Source organism: Sus scrofa, chromosome 1 (genome assembly GCF_054392235.1).
Source record: "Sus scrofa isolate SSC_HxYL_T2T_F1_AM1 chromosome 1, Sscrofa_HxYL_maternal_Yorkshire_Landrace_v2.0, whole genome shotgun sequence".
Classification (NCBI taxonomy): Eukaryota; Metazoa; Chordata; class Mammalia; order Artiodactyla; family Suidae; genus Sus; species Sus scrofa.
In genome coordinates this window covers 271,420,923-271,440,373 of record NC_139383.1, presented here as the reverse complement: position 1 = coordinate 271,440,373, position 19,451 = coordinate 271,420,923, and the positions used below count along the sequence as shown (strand labels likewise).

General features: G+C 47.9%; 1 protein-coding gene across 14 annotated transcripts in view; it reads left to right on the top strand.

The window, feature by feature from the left end:
• The window catches only part of CDK5RAP2 (CDK5 regulatory subunit associated protein 2), a 183,032-nt gene that overhangs the window by 91,768 nt on the left and 71,813 nt on the right, over window positions 1–19,451 (top strand). For all 14 annotated transcript variants that reach the window (XR_014826137.1, XR_014826135.1, XR_014826138.1 and 11 more), the window contains 4 exons: window positions 6,776–6,873; window positions 11,835–11,965; window positions 13,603–13,712; window positions 15,764–15,892. Coding sequence is in view for 11 of the 14 variants with exons in the window: in XM_084994140.1 (XP_084850266.1) it covers window positions 6,776–6,873; window positions 11,835–11,965; window positions 13,603–13,712; window positions 15,764–15,892 (468 nt within the window). In the remaining 3 variants the exon portion in view is untranslated. The remainder of the gene's footprint in view (window positions 1–6,775; window positions 6,874–11,834; window positions 11,966–13,602; window positions 13,713–15,763; window positions 15,893–19,451) is intronic.

The following is a 19,451-nucleotide window of genomic DNA, read 5'->3' as shown; positions in this document are numbered from 1 at the left end:
GAAGAACCTGAGGCTGTGGTGGTGTCTCCATTTTCTCTGAGCAGTCTGTTTTCCTTCTAATCATGTGTGATCCTGAGAATTAATGCTGGATGATCAGGGAGTTGAGGAGAATTCTTTTTTCTCCACGCCCTTTCTAGCATGTATTGCTTTTCAGGCTTTTTAATGATGGCCATTCTGACTGGTGTGAGGGGATAACTCATTGTAGTTTGAGTTGCATTTTTCTAATAAATCAGTGATATCGGGCATCTTTTCATGAAGCACAGTCTGTTTTGAAACAAGATAGCAGCCTATGAGGTTTTTTAGATGGATAGATCGTCACTAATTTGAATACATTTTGTTCAACTTTACTATTTTGAATCATGTTTTAGTCATGTAAAAAGTGTCTAAATGTTGAATAAAATGTTTCTAAATTTATTTAACAAGCTGAGTATTTTAAAATTTCATCTCAGTAGTTAGATCATGTGCACACACTGTTTTTAGTTTTTCATGCTGTCCAATGCCTGTACCTCAAGTATAAAGGCATTTCATGGGTCTATCAGTTATACTTTAGATCCTGACGATGTTTAGATGACTGTGTAAAATCCCTATGTGTTTTAGCAGAGGTTTTAATTCTCTTCTGTACGAGTAATTGCAAATTGTAGATAAAAGATTACAAATGATCATTTAGGGATTGAAAATTTTTAGGTGTCAGTTTAGGAAACCCCAGCTGTTGCAGCCTACAGTATCCCCACCCCCACCCCAGGCAAGGCATACTTTTCAGATTTGATTGTAGTTCTTTCTTTGTAGAAAACATGGCTTTCTTATGCTGTGTCCTTGGCCATTATGTGTTGACTTAGGGTTTATCTTCTGCCCACTTCTCCAAAGAACCTGAGGCTGTGGTGGTGTCTCCATTTTCTCTGAGCAGTCTGTTTTCCTTCTAATCATGTGTGATCCTGAGAATTAATGCTGGATGATCAGGGAGTTGAGGAACAGAGAGCAAAACACACTGACCATATTTAACTTGCTGCAGCCAAAGATTTATAGCTTGGCTGTTGACATGGTTGGGACATTGCGGCTGAATTTCCTGCGTATTAAAATAAATGTCTTTGTTGCAGAGCTGTAACATAGCTCCTGAAATAGACACCATCTATCTGCTAGGCCACTAAATTGTCCTGATTACCAAGGAGTGAGCCATTAAGCTTTCTCTTTACAGATCTGCTGCTTCTTCAGATTGCAGTCTGCCCATTGCATGAGTTTCCTTCAAGTTATTGAGGAACCTGTGGTAGGGTAGAAAAACGCCTGGGTTTTGGTGTCAGAATGTCAGTTCTGCTGCTTATGAGCTCTGTGACCTTGGGCAAGTCCCTTAATATCTCTGAAACTCCCCTTCCTAATCTATAAAATGAGGAATTACATGCCTACCTCCTGAGAGGATTAGAAATAATGTTTAGGTTCTTTTGATTGCAAGCCAAGGGCCCAACATTGAGTAGTTTGAGCAAAACACCGGTGAAAGGGAGGGTTTATTGGGAACGCACTGGAGGGTCCCACAGAGACGGGGGGTGGTAGACTCTAGAGCTCTGTCTTGTTTGGAGGAGCCAGGTGGGGGTGAGGATGGAGGGTGGGGGTGGGAGCCTGAGGAATTGGTTGTTCCCACTGAACAGGTGCTTCACATGACTCCCCTCCAGGCAGCCTGGCCCTCCACCTCTGTGCCAAGAGATCCCCTGGTTTGTCAGCTCTGCTGAGGGAGCCAGATGACTTCATTCTAGTGGGGCATGCTTCAACGCAGGGGAATAGGTGATTGATGAAATGAGACCCAAATGGCTCCGAAGAGTTCATTTATTTAACATGGGCGAGCAGTTTGCTTCTAGGAAGATGTTGACTCACTCTGACTTCCATTATGCAAAATATCCACAGGAATCTCTGCTCTTAAGATTCATTTTGGTCGCTGTGATCCCCTCTTACCTTTTTAATCATCATATCAGCAAGCATTTGATCTGTGCCAAGCACTGTGCCTGGCTCAGGATGCTGCTGCTCTCAAGGGGTCCCCAGGCCTGTAAGCAGTGGGTTGATACATGAGCTCTGGGTGAAGGTGAAGGTGAACCAGGATGCTGTGGGGCTGGAGGAGGGAGAGCTTCCTGCAGTGATCCTCATGAGCGCATGCCCCCGAGTGTGTCAGTGGAGAGGGCTGACTGATGGAGCATGGTCTCTGAGGGGCGGGGAGTGTCCCTGTGGAGTTCAGGTGGAGAGGTTTCCCGGTTCCATGGAGATGGAAGGGCAGGAAAGCAGGCACAGTTGTGGCCGGCTGGCAGGTGGAAGGTGGGGGCTGAGGTGAGCTGTGACCTGGAAAACCTGGAATAGCCGCCCCAAAGGAGAGGAGTAGGGCTTTGCCAGGCACCCAGCCCCTGCACGGCAGTGGCTGGTCCTCTAGGGCTTCAAGCCAGGCCCATGGTGATCCAGTTAAGACATAGGTCGCCAGGGTCAGGCGAGTACAGCCCATACCTGGAGTCTGTCTCATCCACCCAAGGTCCATATTTGTTCATCTTTTTTCTTAGTCGTTCTTGGTTGGCTTCTTGGTTGGCTTGGTTACATACCGAAGCACAAATTCCGATGGTCAATTATTAGTTGAATGGACTTTAAGTTACCTGTCCTCTTAGAGAATCAGTTTATTTATCGAAAAATGGCAAGATTAATATCCCTTGTTGGGTGGTTGTTGCAACTGGGGATGATTTATGTAAAGGGCCCAGGCGAGCACTGGAGCATAGGGTGCTGGTTGTGGGAGACACTCGTCTGGTGTTTACTCCATGCTGGGCATTGTTCTGAGGATTTGGGATAGATTAGCCCAGTTAATCTCTTTAATAACCTAATGAGCTATGTAGAATTATCACCTCTGTCTATAGGTGAGGATATATATATATATGTCTTTTCAGGGCCACATCCGTGACATATGGCGATTTCCAGGCCAGGGGTCACATCCAAGCCTACGCCACAGCCACAGCAAGGAGGAATCCAAGGAAACCTAAACCACAGCTCATGGCAGCGCCGGATCCTTAACCCCACAGAGCGAGGCCAGGGTTCAGACCTTCGTCCTCATGGATACTAGTCAGATTCGTTTCCACTGAGCCATGACAGGAACTCGTATAGGTGAGGATATTGAAGCACAGAGAGGTTGAGGAACTTGTTCAAGATCACATAGCTAATCAGATCACGCATTCTGAACTATCACTGCCTCTCATAGTAGATGCTCAAGAAGCAGTAGGTTTTCTGATTTTCATTATCACTGTTTTCTGGCCTTTATGTGATTAACAGTGATTGTGTCACCTTTGTCAAGTGCCCAGTGCTTTGCATCCATCCTGGATCATTCGTAGGTCCACACCTTGCCTCACCACCCTGACCTTGTTTACTCATTGGCCCTCCATGCCCTGTACCCTCATCGCCAAAATGGGGAGAGTGATAATGCCTGAGCTCACTGGTTGTCAGGATTAAGTGAGAAAATACTGGAAAGCACTTAGCACCGTAGCTGACCTGCTGAGGACATGGGAGCCTCTGTCTTGATACCTGTTGAAAACCCTCCAGGCGCTCCTCTGGGACCCTCTGTCCACATGCATGTGTATATGGGTGGGAGCTGACACTGTGACTATGCGGCAAAGGCAGGTGGGAGCTCCTTGTGCCAGTGACATGTGTGAGACTTACAAAAGGGCCTGACATTCTAGCAGCTCGGGTAACTAACTTCTTATGACCAAATCAGTGGCTTAGCATTGAAAACTCTTAATTGGCAGGTGGTATCTTTGCCTTGTTTTGTTCAGGTCTCGAAGCACAGCAGTGTCCTCCTAGGTCAGGGCTCAGAACTCTGCATCCCTTTGGTAGTCTACTGGAACCTCTTCCTGGGAAGAGTATTTAAGTGCATAAAATATGTGCAAAGAATTATGAAGGAAACCAGTTATTTTGATATTTGGTTGTCAAAATATAAAAAAAATCAGCTGTAGAAATGGTGCTTCTTTACTAATGCATTAAATGACAAGATCTGGTGGAGAACAGAGTGACTGCTGTAGTTTTGAAGTAGTGGTGAGAATAAATATTTTGCAGCACACACAAAGTAATATTTTGATGCCAGAGACTCAGGAAAACACTAATACTGCTATGGCATAGCAGGTCTTTCAAATCAATTGAGTGAAATGCTAAATTTCAACTAGAGGTTAGTAGAAATAAAGACATGGCTTGTTCATATTTGTTCATATTTGAGTTTTCATCAGGTGAGAAGCTTTGCTCTGGGCAGTTAACTTCAGGAGACAGGCACAGTCTATGTGAATCACAGGGCCGCCTGCAGCCCATCTCTCCACTGACTGTCTCCCTAGCCTTAAGGAGCATCTAGTCTGTGCCAGGCATTCTGCACACTGTAACTTGACTTCTTTAACATTCTCTCTCTTCCTTCCTTTCCCCTCCTTCTCCCTCTCTTTCTCTTTCCTTTTAGGGCTGCACCCACAGCATATGGAAGTTCCCAGACTAGGGGTCACATCGGAGCTGCAGCTGCAGGTCTACACCACAGCCCGGGCAATGCCGGCTCTGAGCTGCATCTGCGACCTACACCACAGCTCACGGCAACGGCGGATCCTTAGGCCACTGAGCGAGGCCAGGGATCGAACCCACACCCTTATGGATACTAGTTGGGTTCATAACCAGCTGAGCCACAATGGGAGCAATATTTAGACAAGTTACAAGAATAAAGGATTTTACTTATCCTGAGCCGACTGAGAGGAAGTTGCCTGTGTGAAGAAGCCCCATGAGCTCTGAATACCTGAGTGTGTACTTCCTGTAATCAGGACATTCTCTTAGCAAAGACCCGTCACCACCTCCCCAGCTGTCCCATAACTTCCTCTGTAGCAGAAGGATCCAACTCAGCGCACGTGTCGCATTTGATAGTCTTAGGTCTTCAGTGGCTTTCACGGCCCTGAAACCTTTGAAGCATCTGGGCCAGTTATGTTGTGGAGCAGTTTGGTCTGTCTGATGCCTCCTGGTGACTGGATTCAGGCGAGGCATTCTTGGCAGGTATGTCGCAGGAGCCAGGCTGTGTTCTCTGGGTGTCCTGTTTGACAGCACATGGCTTAGATGTGTCCCGTCACTGGCTGTGCTGATTTCAGTGACTTTATGAGGGTGGTGTCTGTCTGGTGTCTGATGATGCAGTTACTTTTCTTTCCCCTTTGTAGTTAGTGAGTATGTGGGGGGAGGTATTTTTTTTGGCCCCGCCTATAGCGTACCGAAGGAAGTTCATGGGCCAGGGATCAAACTGACTGAGCCACAGCAGTGACAATGTCGAATCCTTAACCACTAGGCCACCAGGGAACTCCTGGGGGGTATTTTAAGCCTGTAAATACTGCGATCTTCAAACTTCCACCCATTAGGTTTGGCAGCCTTCTCTGTTTCTTGGCTGAATTATTTATTACCATGATGGTAAGCAAACGGTGCTTCCTCTAATTCCAATGTTCCTTCTACTTATTAGTTGTTCAGTTATAAAGAAAAGCCCACTCTTCTAACCATGTATTCATCTACTCGTGTCCTGTGGAGTCAGGCATTTCTGTTTTACTCAGTAGGTTATAATCTGTTACTGTCATTATTTATTTTGATGCTTAAATTGTCTCAGATTTAGCCTTTTCAAACTGGCTCCTGTATCCTTTTGACAAGACTCCATTATTTCAGCACTTCTTTATTTTCTGGCATGACAGGGTGCCATAGACATGGATTGTTTTTGATTTTCCTTGCCTCAGTCCTGGAATTGGCCATTTCCCTCTAGATCTTTGATGCCTTGCAGTACACAATTTAGCTTTTACCTGCTCCATAACTCCAGAAGGTGGTGGCTCTTGTCCACCATTTTATAGCCAGAAGTACTAAGAGGCCAGGAAATAACTTGCTGAGGTTGAGGTCCCAGAACAAGTAAGTGACAGAGCCAACATTTGAACTATAAAATAATTTTCACATTTTTTGATATTCACAAAATTACATCCTCCTTCACACATGCGGAGCCTGAACCTCAAAGAAGTTCGTTAAGCTAGTTAGCTGACGTCACATAGCTGGCAAGGGGCAGAGGTCCACCTCAGATCTCTATTTTTTTTTTTTTGGGGGGGCCATGCCCATGGCATGTGGACATTCCTGGACCCGGGATCAAACCCCAGCTGCAGTTGCGACCTATGCCACGGCTGCAGCAACACCAGGACCTTAACCCACTGTACCAGGCTTGGGATTGAACTCACGCCTTTGCAGTGACCCGAGCTGCTGCAGAGACAATGCCAGATCCTTAACCTGCTTGCGCCACCGTGAGAACTCCTCAGATCTCTTTATCATCATTCTCTTCAGGCAGGGAGCCCTGAAAGCCTGACTCACTTGGCCTCTTCTGTTTTAACGTAAATCTCTCATTCCTAATCCTTGTCAGGTTTTGGTTTATGAAATTCTTTACTTTGGAGAATTTGGGAAGGGCATTCTTTGTAGTGTTGTGAAAACGAGGACCAGCAGCTCTGCGGGGTGGCCGGTTCACGATGGCCACTTGGGTAACAATGGTGAGTCTTCCACCGCAGCTCTTTGGGGTTGGGAGCACGGCACTCAGCTTTCTTGGAAGGTGGGTGATGGACGGTCCTTCCCCACTCCCCCTGCAGGTGGTGCTCTCTGACTGCGGCCTGAACTGGAGCCTGGCACAGGGGATCACCTTTGTTTGGATTTAGAAACCAGAACTATTCACATATGTTTGCATAATGTAAGGATGTGCTTTTTCAGAATTCTTCTCTTAATGTCAGATGCCCATTGTCATTTCCAGGAAAAGCAACAATTAGGCTACGAAGAGCTGATTCAGGTCTTAAAGAAAGAGCAGGACATCTATTCACATCTGGTGAAATCTCTGCAGGACTCAGACAGGTAAGGGTTTCTGTTTGGACATCACATACATAGAGACATGCACATATTTTTAATATATTCTGGTAGTTTCTGAGGCAGCAAAGCCCTCCCGCTTTGCTTAGGAAGCTTAAAGTGCTTAGATGGTGATTGCCTCATTTAAATCAGATATACTTATTTTCTAGCAAGAATTGTCTGACTTTTGAGGAACAAATGTGGGATTAAAATATAATAATAATAATTACTCAGATTTTTGTAATGCTTTATTAGAGATTTAGAAATCGCCTCTCTGTGTATTATATAATCTTCTCGGCTGTTCTGTGAGGTAAGCAATATTATTATCCCCATTTTCCATGAGGTCGTGAAAACTGAGAGAGGCTAAATGACTTGTCCAAAGTCACACAGGTGTTGAGTGGCAGAACCCTGAAGCTCAAACACATCTCTCTGTCTTAGAGAGACCTATGTCTTGACGGAATTGCTGAGATGATTTGGTGGCAGTGAGGTGTGGTGGGAGAGCTGATTAGAGGACAGAGGTCGAGCTCTGTGTCCCCAGGCAAGTGACACATTTGGGCCTCTCTTTGTCCAACACTGGGTGGGCTTCCATGATTTCTCCCACGGGGGTGTCACCTCTCTGTAGACTGAGGGGGTCGAGGTGGAAGGATATGATGTCACGGGTGCATTTTCAAACTGCAAAGAAGTGGAGGTGGCAGCAGGGACACTGATGGGACAGGATGGGCCGTGGCTCCCTGCTGCTTGGGGGTGGGGGGGCGCATTACATCATTTGTCTTCATTTGTGTATGTCTGAAGTTTTCTGTAATAAAAAGTTAAGAAAACCCACCCTCACTGCTCCTTCTCTTATGCCCTTCACTCTCACTGGAGCAGCATCCTCACTGTTCCCCGGGCCGGGTGTTCCTGCCTCTGCCTGCAGTGCGCGTCCACGCCCTGCTCTGTCCTCCTAGTGGATTCACCTTGGGGGTTACCCTTGTCAGGAGGCCCCCAGCACAGCTTCCGCCTCTGGTTTTCCTCTGCCTTCCTTCTCTCCTTCCTTCCTCCCCCCCCCCCTTTTTTTTTTAACTTTTTATGGCTCCACCCGAGGCATATGGCGGTTCCCAGGCTAGGGGTCTAATCGGAGCTGTAGCCACCGGCCTATGCCACAGCCACAGCAACTCAGAATCTGAGCCGTGTCTACGACCTATACCGTAGCTCACTGCAACACCGGTTCCTTAACCCTCTGAGTGGGCCAGGGATCGAATCTGCATCCTCATGGATACTGGTTCTAACCCCCTGAGCCAGGACGGGAACTCCCACCTCTGGTTTTCTGCCCTCACCACTGCCCTTAGCTGCCTGTTGCTTGTACGGTATGATTTGCTCCTCACCTGGACTGTGAGCCCTCAGGGCAGGGGTCCTGTCTTGCTGTCCGTGTTTCCCAGAGTCTGTCCCAGGAGCTGGTATGGAGTAGGCTTACTGGTGAATGTCCCCCCCTTGCCCTCCCCATTCTTTTCAGCTATGAGATAATTTCCAGGATTTTTAATCTAAATGAATTTAAAGAGAATGAAAACATGCTGATGAAACTCTGGAGCAGGCATCGCTCTGAAAGTGAGTGCTGTTGAGAAGCCTCAGCTGCTAGTCATTTTCACTTGGGGAGGCGCTGAGTAGTGCTGGGAAACTCCAAGGGAAGTGGGCAAAGTGGGTTTAATTTGCAGCATCTCTGAATCTCTGATGGGGGCCAGCTTTGACTCCGGCCACCACAGGGCTCTATGGGTGGATATGGCAGCTGCCAAGCCTCCTCAGCATCTCGGATGGCGGCTCTGATTGTCATAGGCTCTTCCTTAGTGAATAAAAATGTGCATGGGACTAAGGCAGGTCAGGGCTGTGACTAACAGGGTTGCTTAAAAGGTTTCCTGTTCATCGTCAGGGTCGAAATGCATTCAGCAGCTCTGAGCTCTTGAGGAAGTCGCTTTTCACCCTGAGCCTCAGGATATGTATTTGGGCCATTGGGATGGGCCTGCCTACCGACCTCCTGCCCACCTGTCTGTTTACCTCTTTCCTTACCTACCGTACAGGACTGTTCGAAATGAGATGATAGTGTGTCAAGTCCTCGTTCGGCCTGACACACAGTAAGCACTCAATAAATGGTGACGCTGATTAAGACTAATAGCGATGCAAAAAGCTTCCACATGCCTCAATGTGCCAGTGGACAGAAACTCAGCTTGTGGGGATTTTGCGTCCTCTGACTGCGCCACAGCCAGAGGGCAGAAGTGTGTGCTAAGGCAGGCTGAGCCCTCCGGGCAGCTCCAGCACCGCTCACTCTCTGGAAACTGGCAGTGAACGCTGGACAACTCTGGGACTATGCCATACTTATAACTGATGTTGGAAAGGGGGGGTCAGGGCGGGGAGAACGCTGACCCGGGGCCGTTTGTACTTGCCTGTAACTCAAGCTTTCTCAGCCTTGGCACTGGTGGGATTTGGGGCTAGATGGCTTTTTGTCACAAGGGGCTGTCTTGTGCATCATAAGATGTTGTGTGACTTCTCTGCCTTTTATACATGGCAGTAGCACCCTCCCCTGCCTCAGCTGTGCCCTGGGGGATGAGGGCCGGTCAGATCATCTCCAGATGAAAACTATGGCTGTACCTTCTGAGTAGCTGCAAATTTAGCTTACAAACACCTTCTGTTTGGGAGTGGCTGGCATATGTGGACAGAAGGAAGTGAGGTTTATTGAGCATCTCGTATGTGCCAGGCACTGTGCTAAGCTCTTTCCTTTGTAACATCTCTTTCAATCCTCAAAACAGTCTTGAAGGAAAGGCCTTGCCCCCACTTTAGGGATGAGGCAGGCAGGACTCTGGCAGTTTGGCTGACTGCCCAGGTCATGGCCATGGGGAGGCTGTGGGCACTTGGGCCCTCCACTCCCGCAAGAGGAAGGTGCCAGGCTGTCGTGTCTTTCTGAGTGAAGCTCCTTTTGTTCCGCCGACTCCTCACACCTTGCAGGGATCCTGTAGTTGGGGAAACATAAATGACAGACACAGGAGCAGCAGCTGTGTACTTTTCACCCTGTCAAAAAGTGGCAGAGGGAGTGAAACAGTCAGCTTTCTGCAGCCCTAATCGCAGGAGCTTCGCTAAAACAATCTCCTTTTCTCCCCCAGTTAAATGTCTCTGCAGCACGACCGCATCGGAGCGGGTGCTGTGCTGTGACACCTCTGTAAGGTTTTCCATCAGCCTTACAAATTGATCATTATGATTGTCTTGAAATGGAACTAGGTACGAGTTGCTGGGAGGGCCCCTTCCCTTGCAAGGAGGCTGCTTCACAATGAACCATCTTCAAAGCAGTGAGCATAGAAGATTAGACATAATGGTTTATTTTCCTTCCAATATATGTTGATTTATGTGCGCAGTTCGTTGGATGGAGCTGGAAGAAATCTCTGAAGGAGAAGTGGGGCTTGAGTCTGTGGCACACGTATTTTTAGAGCAGTAACTCCTGTTGGGGGTGGGGGGCTCTGGACCCCTTTCCAACAATCTGATGAAAGCTTATGGATCTTCTCCCTTAAAAAAAAAAATCCCCATGTTCATAAATATTTTCAGACAGTTTCAAAGTGTTGATGGACTCTCTCAGGGAACAGGAGGTCTGATGCTGGACAGAGTCCTGTATTTCTTGGTATTTAAAAAAGGTTTTCTGGCTTGTTAAGGTGTTTGGTGGGCTTAAGAAATGTTCGTATACTTTGACCCAGTAACTGCACCGCTGGGAATCCATCTTAAGATGCTAACCTGAGTGTGAAACAAGGCTTTAGGCACAGAGATTTTCAGTGACACATTGTTTCTGTTATTCGGTTGTCTGCTGGAGCCTCAGTTCCTCTGAGAGCTGGTTCAAATGCCTGCCTTGTGCAGGTCCCGAGCCCTTCTTGTGGAACTGCACTGCCCACTGCCCAGTTCAGTGGCCACCAGCTGTGTGACTGTACACATTTAAACTAAAAAAATCAAGCATTCAGCACCTTGATAGGTTAGCCACATTTCAAATGTGCAGTAGGCACCTTCAGCTAGTGGGTGCCTTATTCACCAGCACAGAGACGGAACGTCTCCATCACTGGGGAAAGTTCTGTACTCTCGCAAATTCAGGCAGATTCTGGGAGGTGTGCTTTTTCACGGCCTCCTCTGAGTTCTGGGTGCAGGTTTCATGCAAGCCTTCTGTACAGGTTGGCACCGTGTCACCCTGACCCAGATGTCGCTCTTGACCCCCTCAAAGAATCCAGTCAGCCCTGCATTTGTGAGTGGCTAACCCATCCCTGTAGACTTGAATTATAGACTTGAATTCCCTGACCCTTAAATCGGTCCTTCTTTTCCTTCTGTTATCAACTCTCACTCTTCTCCTTTTCTTTTTTCTCGTCCCTCCTGCCCCCCACCCTTATCTGTGCCACCTTTTTGGGCGTGACACAGTAGACATTCTCCCTGTCACCTTCTCTTCTGTGGAGAGACCTTCCTTCCATCCTCAAGCCCATGTGCAAGGCCTTATTCCAAACAGAGAGACATTCTGGGGAATTATTTCCACCCAGCTCCATCTTTAGCAAAATCTTGGAAATGACCCAAATGTCCACAAATAGGGGATGATTTAAAGTGAATGGTGGGACCTGATTTAATATTATATAGTCATTAAAAATGATGTTTGCCAATGATTTCTGAAAATGTAGGGAAATATTTAAGTGAGGAACCCACAGTTTAGTGTTGTATGTCCAGTATTTTTTCAACCTTTAGAAACACTCAGGGAAGAAGATTGGGAGGAGATAGTCTGCCATGTGTTCACTGGTAGTGGAGTCATGGTAATTTTTGCTGCTTTAATGCTTTTATATTTAAAATTTTCTGCAAACATGTATGTACTTTTATAATGGGAAAAAAAAAAACCCACGAATGACATAAAAATCAGAGGAAGGCTTGCTGGGCTTTGCATCTTAAAGCACAAGTAGGTCTGTTTTAAAATTCTGGTGCCTCGTTTTACCAAGCCTCAGCAACCTGCAGGCTGAGTTGAACGGCATTTTTGCCCTGCGGAAGCGGCTGGAGCGGGATGTGCTCTCGTATCAGAATCTGCAGAAGGCCCTGGAGGAGCAGATCAGCGAAATCCGGAGGCGGGAAGGTATGCGCTCTCTTGTATGTTTCCCTTTGCTTTTCCCACTGGGAGGGCCTGGGCTGGACTTGCAGAGAGCGCCTAGACTTTAGTAGGAGAGGAGGCGGCCACAGGACTTCGTGGGGCGGGGGGCTCTGTTTGCAGTGATGGCGTCACTGCTGGCTCTCCTCGTCTGTATCCGTCTGGCTTCTGCCTTGGGAGTAGAAGAGCCCAGTGCGTGGTATTAATTCTGCAGAGGGCCTGCTTCGGGGTTGCTTCCTTGCTGCCTCCTCTGCATTTCTGCTTCCTGTGATTCTTCTAGCTCCATGTGACCTCAGGGCCTCCCAGGCCCCTTTGTCTGGTCAACGACCCTCATTGCCCAGAACATTTGGGCTCTGCCTACCACGGCACCCACTGCAGAGAACCTGGCTGCACACCGCTGTTTCCTGTGGAGTCATCGACTTTTTGCACTGTCATGACCTCTGATGGGCCTGGTTAGGGAGGGTCCTGTGGTGCCTGCCCTGCTGTGCTCTTGCCAACAGTATTTGGCCTCTCCCTGGTCAGAACCTGAGCCCCTGAGAGTCAGAGTTGGTATCTTCTTCCTTTCCATATGCTGGTGCTGGCATGGATGCTAAAAATTAGTCGTGGTGGTAGGTTCGACATTTCTTTTTCTTTTTCTTTTTAGGGCCACACCCACGGCATATGGAGGTTCCCAAGCTAGGGGTCGAATCAGAGCTACAGCTGCAGGTCTACACCACAGCCACAGCATGGCAGGATCCGAGCCGTGTCTGCAACCTACACCACAGCTCTTGGCAACGCCGGATCCCTAACCCACTGAGCGAGGCCAGGGATCAAACCCACAACCTTATGTTTCCTAGTCAGATTTGTTTCCCCATTTCTTAAGCACCTACTGTGTGTAGGGTACCGCACAGGGCCTGTACCTTCTCATCTCCGATTCCGACCATCCTCCCGTTGGGTGGAGCAGGCATTGACCTAGCCCTCCAGGTGGAGACACTGAGGTGGGGGTGGGGGATGAGCCAGGACACTTGAAGTCTAGCTCTTTCCAGTATGTGAAGCGTGTCAGCTCTTACCGACGTGTGGTAAGTGAGATCAAGCCTTTGCACCCCGTTAGAATGACCTTTGCTGCAGAGGAAGCAGACCCTCCGTGGTGACCACAGGCCCCCTCGCAGGCAGTTTTTGCACCTGGTGTGCTCGCTACAGTGGCGGGCTCTGGAGCCAGTAAAAAACACATCAAGCGCTTTTATTTCCCTTGAGATCTACCCTTGAGGGTCACATCTCATTTTCCTATATTTTCACCTAAACAGAATCACTCTCTTATTTAAACTGAAAGCACCATTCTCTTGTGCTACTCAGAATGGTCCCCAGGTACAACACTTGACATGCAAATTATGATTCAGAATTGGCCCCAGCAAAAGCCTCCAGCCCGTGATGAAACCACGCACTGAGATACCAGCCTGTAGAGAAAGAGGAAAATTGCTTTTGCTCCAAAGGTGGTGCATCAAACTCCCTATGTGTACTTAGGCCCCCTCCACCCCACCCCACCCCGTTCCCATTGCCTCCGATGGACTGCACTGGGATTGGTTTTGGAAGGATCTACTTCTGATGTTCTTTTTCTTCTCCTCCCCATTTTTTTTCCTTTCGTGCAGAAGAACCGTTTTCATTTTATAGTGATCAAACATCTTACCTGAGTATTTGCCTTGAAGAGCACAGTCGGCTTCAAGTAGAACATTTTTCTCAAGAAGAGCTTAAGAAAAAGGTACTGACCTATTACCTTTCAGTGCTTTGTTGGTTGTTGGTTGTCTCTTGGGTTCCCGATCAGAGGTAAGATTCTGAAAGCCCTTCTCCCCTCCTCTCTTCCCTCTCTCGCTGCCTGTCATCCTTCCTTCTGTACGTTACCAGAGCGCCCTCCCCCGTGTCTGACACACACCTTCTTAGGTTGAGGACCCCGCCCAGGCTCCATCTCTAGGAAGAGCTCCCCCGCCCAGAGCATTAGCCACCTTCCACTTGGTCACTCGCTCCTCCTCTGGTACCTAACTGCGTCGATGACCTTCTCATACTGATCTGTAATTATCTGGTTATTCTTCTATATCCCTACTAGGCTGTAAACATCTTAAGTCAGTGAGTATATCTTACTTGTTTCTGATTTCCTAGTGCCTGGCACACATAACAGGAGTTAACAGACACTTTTGGAAAGAATGAACGTTCAGCTTTGATCGATACATCTTTTCTAAAACTGGAAGGGTTTTGCAATCTGTTGATCATTGGTGTGGTTAGAGTGGTTCAGTATTTCAAGATTCTAAGAGCCATTGATAGGAATAGGAAGTGTGAGCTCAGAGAACACTGTTGTTGAATTACAAAATTATCATCCATGTATGATAGGTTCAGTTTCTGTCTTGGAACAATTCCCATTCTGGTGGAATGGACAGACCTGTGAACAAGGAAGGGTGATATGGAGGATAACAGTGGCTGTAAGAGGCAAAGGTCAAGGTTTAGAGGTCACAAAGGAGAGGTGATTAACTGTTGGCGGTTGGGAGGCACTCACTTGATTAAAGGAAGCTTTTCAGCAGAAACAAGACCTGCAGTGGGTTTTGAAGGATGGATAGGAGTTTGTTGGAAGTTTTTCTCAGCAGAGAGAGAGAGAAAAAAAGCAAATAAAAGGTGCAGAAGAAATAAAAAAGAGAACTATAAAAATTTCAGTATTTTGGGAGGAGTGGAACAACAAGCATTGAGGTGTCTGTTAGTGTTTTGAAGATGAGGAAAATTGGGCTGATGATAGCTGTTACTAGTACCTCCTATGGCTGAGAAGGCAGGAGGTGGTTCACTCGGTTGACATTTAGTAAATGTTAGTAGAATCAGAGTGTTTTTTCTTCCCTCCATAACCTTCTAGAGGGTCAGGTCCAATTTGTGTTTGTGTTCTGGTGCAGTGGACACCTGCTGTGTGTGGTCAGGTGGGATCTCCCACTTTATGTCAGGGGCTAATGATAAGCCCATTAAGAAGTGTTTGGAGGATCACTGGCTCTTGGGATTTGAAGCTTATGGGGCATGAAGGTGGTGTCTGCTTGGTTGCTTATGTACCTGTCCTCTTGAGACCTGTGCCCTGAGGAGCGCTGGACGGGGAGTCCTGGGTGCTCAGCTCCAGGTCCAGCTCTGCCTCTGTGGCAGCAGCTGCCCTTGCCCACCCGACCTGGATTTGGATGGTGTTACATGTCACTTAATTCTCCAGGCACCCCAGCTCTGGGGCCTCCAACGTCTTTGTATCTCAGGCTTGTCTTTGTAAAACAGGGACAGTCGTGCCGACCTGTCCACCTCCTCAGGGCTTTTGTAAGGAATGCTTGAAAAAAGCTTGTGGGAGGATTTTAGTAGCTGTAAACTGCTTTATAACTGAAGGCTGCTGTTGTTAAGACATTGCTAGTCAGGCACGGAAAGAGGAAGGCAGGTGCTGTGAAATAAGGCGCAGTCTCAGAAATCCCAGTCTCGGGGGGTTTTCCTCCGGAGGGTCTCAGGTGCACGACAGAGGTCACGTTAGCTGTCACTGCTGGTGTATGTAGACTGTGCTGAGGCTTAGTGCACTGTGACTGCGATCACCTCAGGTCCCGCAGTAGCCCATTCCGCAGATGGAAAAGGTGGCTTAGACCAGGCAACTTGCCCAGGACCTCTTGGCCTTGAAATGGTGGCTCTGGGACCAGAATACAGACAGGCTGGCACCTTTCTCGCTGTACCCAGGGTAGCCTGAAGACTCGAGTCAGGCCACCTGATTCTCGGCGACAGTGAAATGTGGGCAACGGCCTCTGCGCTCTTATCTCCTAGGTCGGTGATCTCATCCAGCTAGTGAAGGAGCTGTATACGGACAACCAGCACCTAAAGAAAACCATTTTTGATCTCTCCTGCCTGGGTATCCCGGGAGATGACAGGCCTGAGTCAGGCGATCTAACAGAGGTAAGAAGGAACGCTCTTGTTGTCGTTGTATGCCAGTTACAAAGAGTGACAACCTCCCACCTTTCTCAAGGCTGCCTCTGTCCTGGAGGGGGTCTCTAGTGAAATCTGCTTTTGCTGTGGACGAGGTTTGAGGTCAGCAGGTCTGACCACAGGCTTCAAGTTCGGGTTGTATCTGTGTGGTCACACGTGATATTTTGTGATGCCTGGACTGCAAGTCTGGTCCTGGGATCCATGCCTCAGGTGGCACACCTGGATGACTGGGGTGGTCCTGAGGGGTCTGGCGCGTTGCCGCAACACCCAGATGCCTTGGGTAGTGTTGTCGAACGCGTTACTCTGGAGAAACAAACACGCAAACACCCCTTTCATTTGCTTTTTGTATTAATCCTCTGAATGCATCTTCTCACTCCCACAGCCTCTGGCTTCTGGATTTGCTCAGATGGGGGCTGTTTCTTCCCACATGTCCTCAGGAACTCCTGCGCTTTGCCATGTAAACAGTCGGGGTCCTGGGAGCCCACACATCCAACTTTCTGACTATGGGAGTTCAACGCTGGTAGCGTTTGAAAGTCTGAAAGGGCCACAGAAGGTCCAGCCCTGGTGTCTGTACTCAAGAGCGTGTGTGCCCAGTGAGGGTCCGTCCTGTTCCGTTAGCCCACCCCAGCGCCTCCCCTTGGCTGGTGCTCTGGCCTGCCCATCTTTGTGATGTGCTGCCTCCAGTTTTCTCGGCACAGTAGGAGGCCCTGATGCTGTGCCTGCGGCGAGGAGGAGCTTGTTTCCTCCTTTTAGTGCCTGCTCCCACAGGACACGCCCTGCTCCAAGCCTGTGTTGTGCTAGTTGGTTTCAGAAGACCGGAACTGTTCACACCTCCAGTGCACCAGGGCCTTTTGTACCTTCCTGGTTTGGTTTGTCCTGAACTCAGCCTGACGTGCCGGGTTCATGGAGGTCCCATTGCTGCGTCGTTTCTGGGGAAAGATTTGTCAGCCTTTAAGCCGTCTCCACCCACCTTCAAAGTAGGAAATGCTCAAAGGTATTGAAGCTGCACTCTGGCCATCTCTTCTCTTGGAGAGAGGGAATATTATTGATTTTAGTCCCCAGGGCTCCAGATAATTTTGAAAAGCAAGAATATCTGCAGTCCATTTAGGGAGAAATAGGTCTGTTTGTTTTCTCCAAGGCAGCATTTTTTTTTTTAATTTTTTTTTTCTTTTGTCTTTTTAGGGCTGCACCAGTGGCATATGGAGGTTCCCAGGCTAGGGGTCAAATAGGAGCTGCAGCTGCCGAACTACAGCCATAGCCACAGCCACTCCAGATCCAAGCCATGTCTGTGACCTAAACCACAGCTCATGGTAACGCCGGATCCTTAACCCACTGATCGAGGCCAGGGATCGAACCTGCAACCTCATGGTTCCTAGTCAGATTTGTTTCCGCTGTGCCACGACAGGAACTCCTCCAAGGCAGTGTTTTTAAGAAACAGCCCATTCTTCACCTGCCTCACTTGAGTCACATATGGCGAGGGTGTTTGTTCATTTGCCCTTTGAAAGAAATGTGTTAAATGTCGTGTGATGTCCTTTGAAGAACGGAGGGGTTTTCCTCTTGCCCCTCTGAGATCTTAGCACGAGCCAATTCTGACTGGGGTCATTTGTCAGTCTGTACTTCAATTTCATGTTCCCTATGAATAGCCGTGTCCTTTGTCTCACGGTCCCGCCTGCGCCCGGAATGGGATGTGAAGACCCGCATGGGAAGGAGAGTGACCCTGAGCTGAGGAAGGAGAGACATTAGGGGTGAGGGGGGATGGCAGCGAGGGGAGGCTCCGTTCCCTGGGAGCCTGCGAGGCCCTCCTTTGATGAGCAGCGAGGTGGAAACAAACGGGAACCGCTAGCATGGTCCACGGGCTTCTCTGAGCAGCAGCACTTGCGGGGTCGAGGCCGGCACTGCTCCGCTCTCCAGCAGCCTGCAGATCAAAAAGGGGGAAAAAAAGGAAGCCAAATGTATTTTGTATGTTTAAAATTCAGTATTTTTCCCTCCAATATTTCATTAACCCACAGAATTGCCTAAACCTTGGAAAATAGAAATGACCGTAATCCTATCACTTTGTAACACTCACAGTTAATTAACATTTTGGAATTCTCCTCCTCTATTTGTGTATAGAATGCGTGCAGGCCCGCAGTACAAACGCAGTCCTGTTTCCTGTTTCTTGCCAGCGGCTGCTGTGCTGTAACCTCTTACTCCATCCTAAGGGTGCCCTGGAGTTAACTAACTGCCTCGATGTTGTTGGCTGTGTAGATTATTTCCGGTGATTCACTATTTTGCGTTACCTGATGCGTGTCTTTGGACACAAATCATTTTCTGGTTTAAGCTTTTTTTTTTCCCCTTAGACTATATTCCCTGATGAATAATCCTGGGTCAAAAGTACAGATACAGTTAGATAGAGGTATAAAATAGGCATATAATTTATTTTCATATTAACCCCCCCTTGCAACTTGTGGTCTGACCAAGGCTATGAAGAGTAGGAGGCCCTTGGTACAGTTTGGCAGGTGTGTCTTCCAAACAGCGGCCCTGGGATGGGCTCCTTCCCGCTGGGCACATGGTACTTATTCCTTGCATGCAGGTAGCTCACCGAAAAACCAGCCAAACCAACGCAAGGCAAACCGTAGGCATCCTTTTCTCCCAAAGCGCAAAAACCAAAAACCAAAAACCTCTAATGAGGCTGCTCCTATTTATTTATATTTATTTACTGCTTGTAGTTAATGTATTATAGAAAGATATGGTTGCGAATGGACGTGCTGAGTAATCTGAGCAGACTGCAGCCAGTGTGGTGAGCGTTGCAAACCACGAGCTGTGTGATGGTCCCACCTCTGAGGGACAGGACACATATAGGAGACTCAGAAAGGGTCAGTCGCCGTCATTACTTACTTACGTTGTCATTTTTAGGAGTGGTTAGAAAACTGAGTTTGGGTTTTTTGGCACAGAGAGGAAACATGGATTAAGGGGCATAATGCCAGGCTGTCATTTTGAGTCAGAAGTAGATCTTGTGTGACTCTAGAGGACAGAAATGGTACTTTTCTGAACAAAGGTCAGATGGAGAAGGGACTTGTTAAATTCTTATGTTAGTATCAGAATAAAATTTGGTTTGTCACAAGCAGGTTGAATTTCATTAAAAGGAGGAAGATCCTAACAATTTGACTTCATAAGTTGTAAATGATTTATAAAACCCTTGGCGTAGTGCCTGGCATGCAGTAGGCACTCAGTATGTAAAATGCAGCTATTTAAATTTTAGTTTTTTAGTAAACGGGTGACAGAGTTGGAACTGCAACCCTCTGCTGGCTCTGTTCAGTGTTGTTTTAGCAACACCGAAGGGCAGTGTGCTTCTAAAGTTTAGCGTGAGTGTGAATTTCCTGGGGACCTTGTTAAAATGAAGATTCTGGTTCAGTGAGCCTGGCATGGGGCCTGAGAGTCTGCATTTCTAACAAGCTTCTTTTGCTCCAAAGAACACACATGGGGTAGCGGGACCAGAGGTAATCCTGGAAAGCTTTTGGTTCTCATTTTGCAAACTATCTTTATTCAT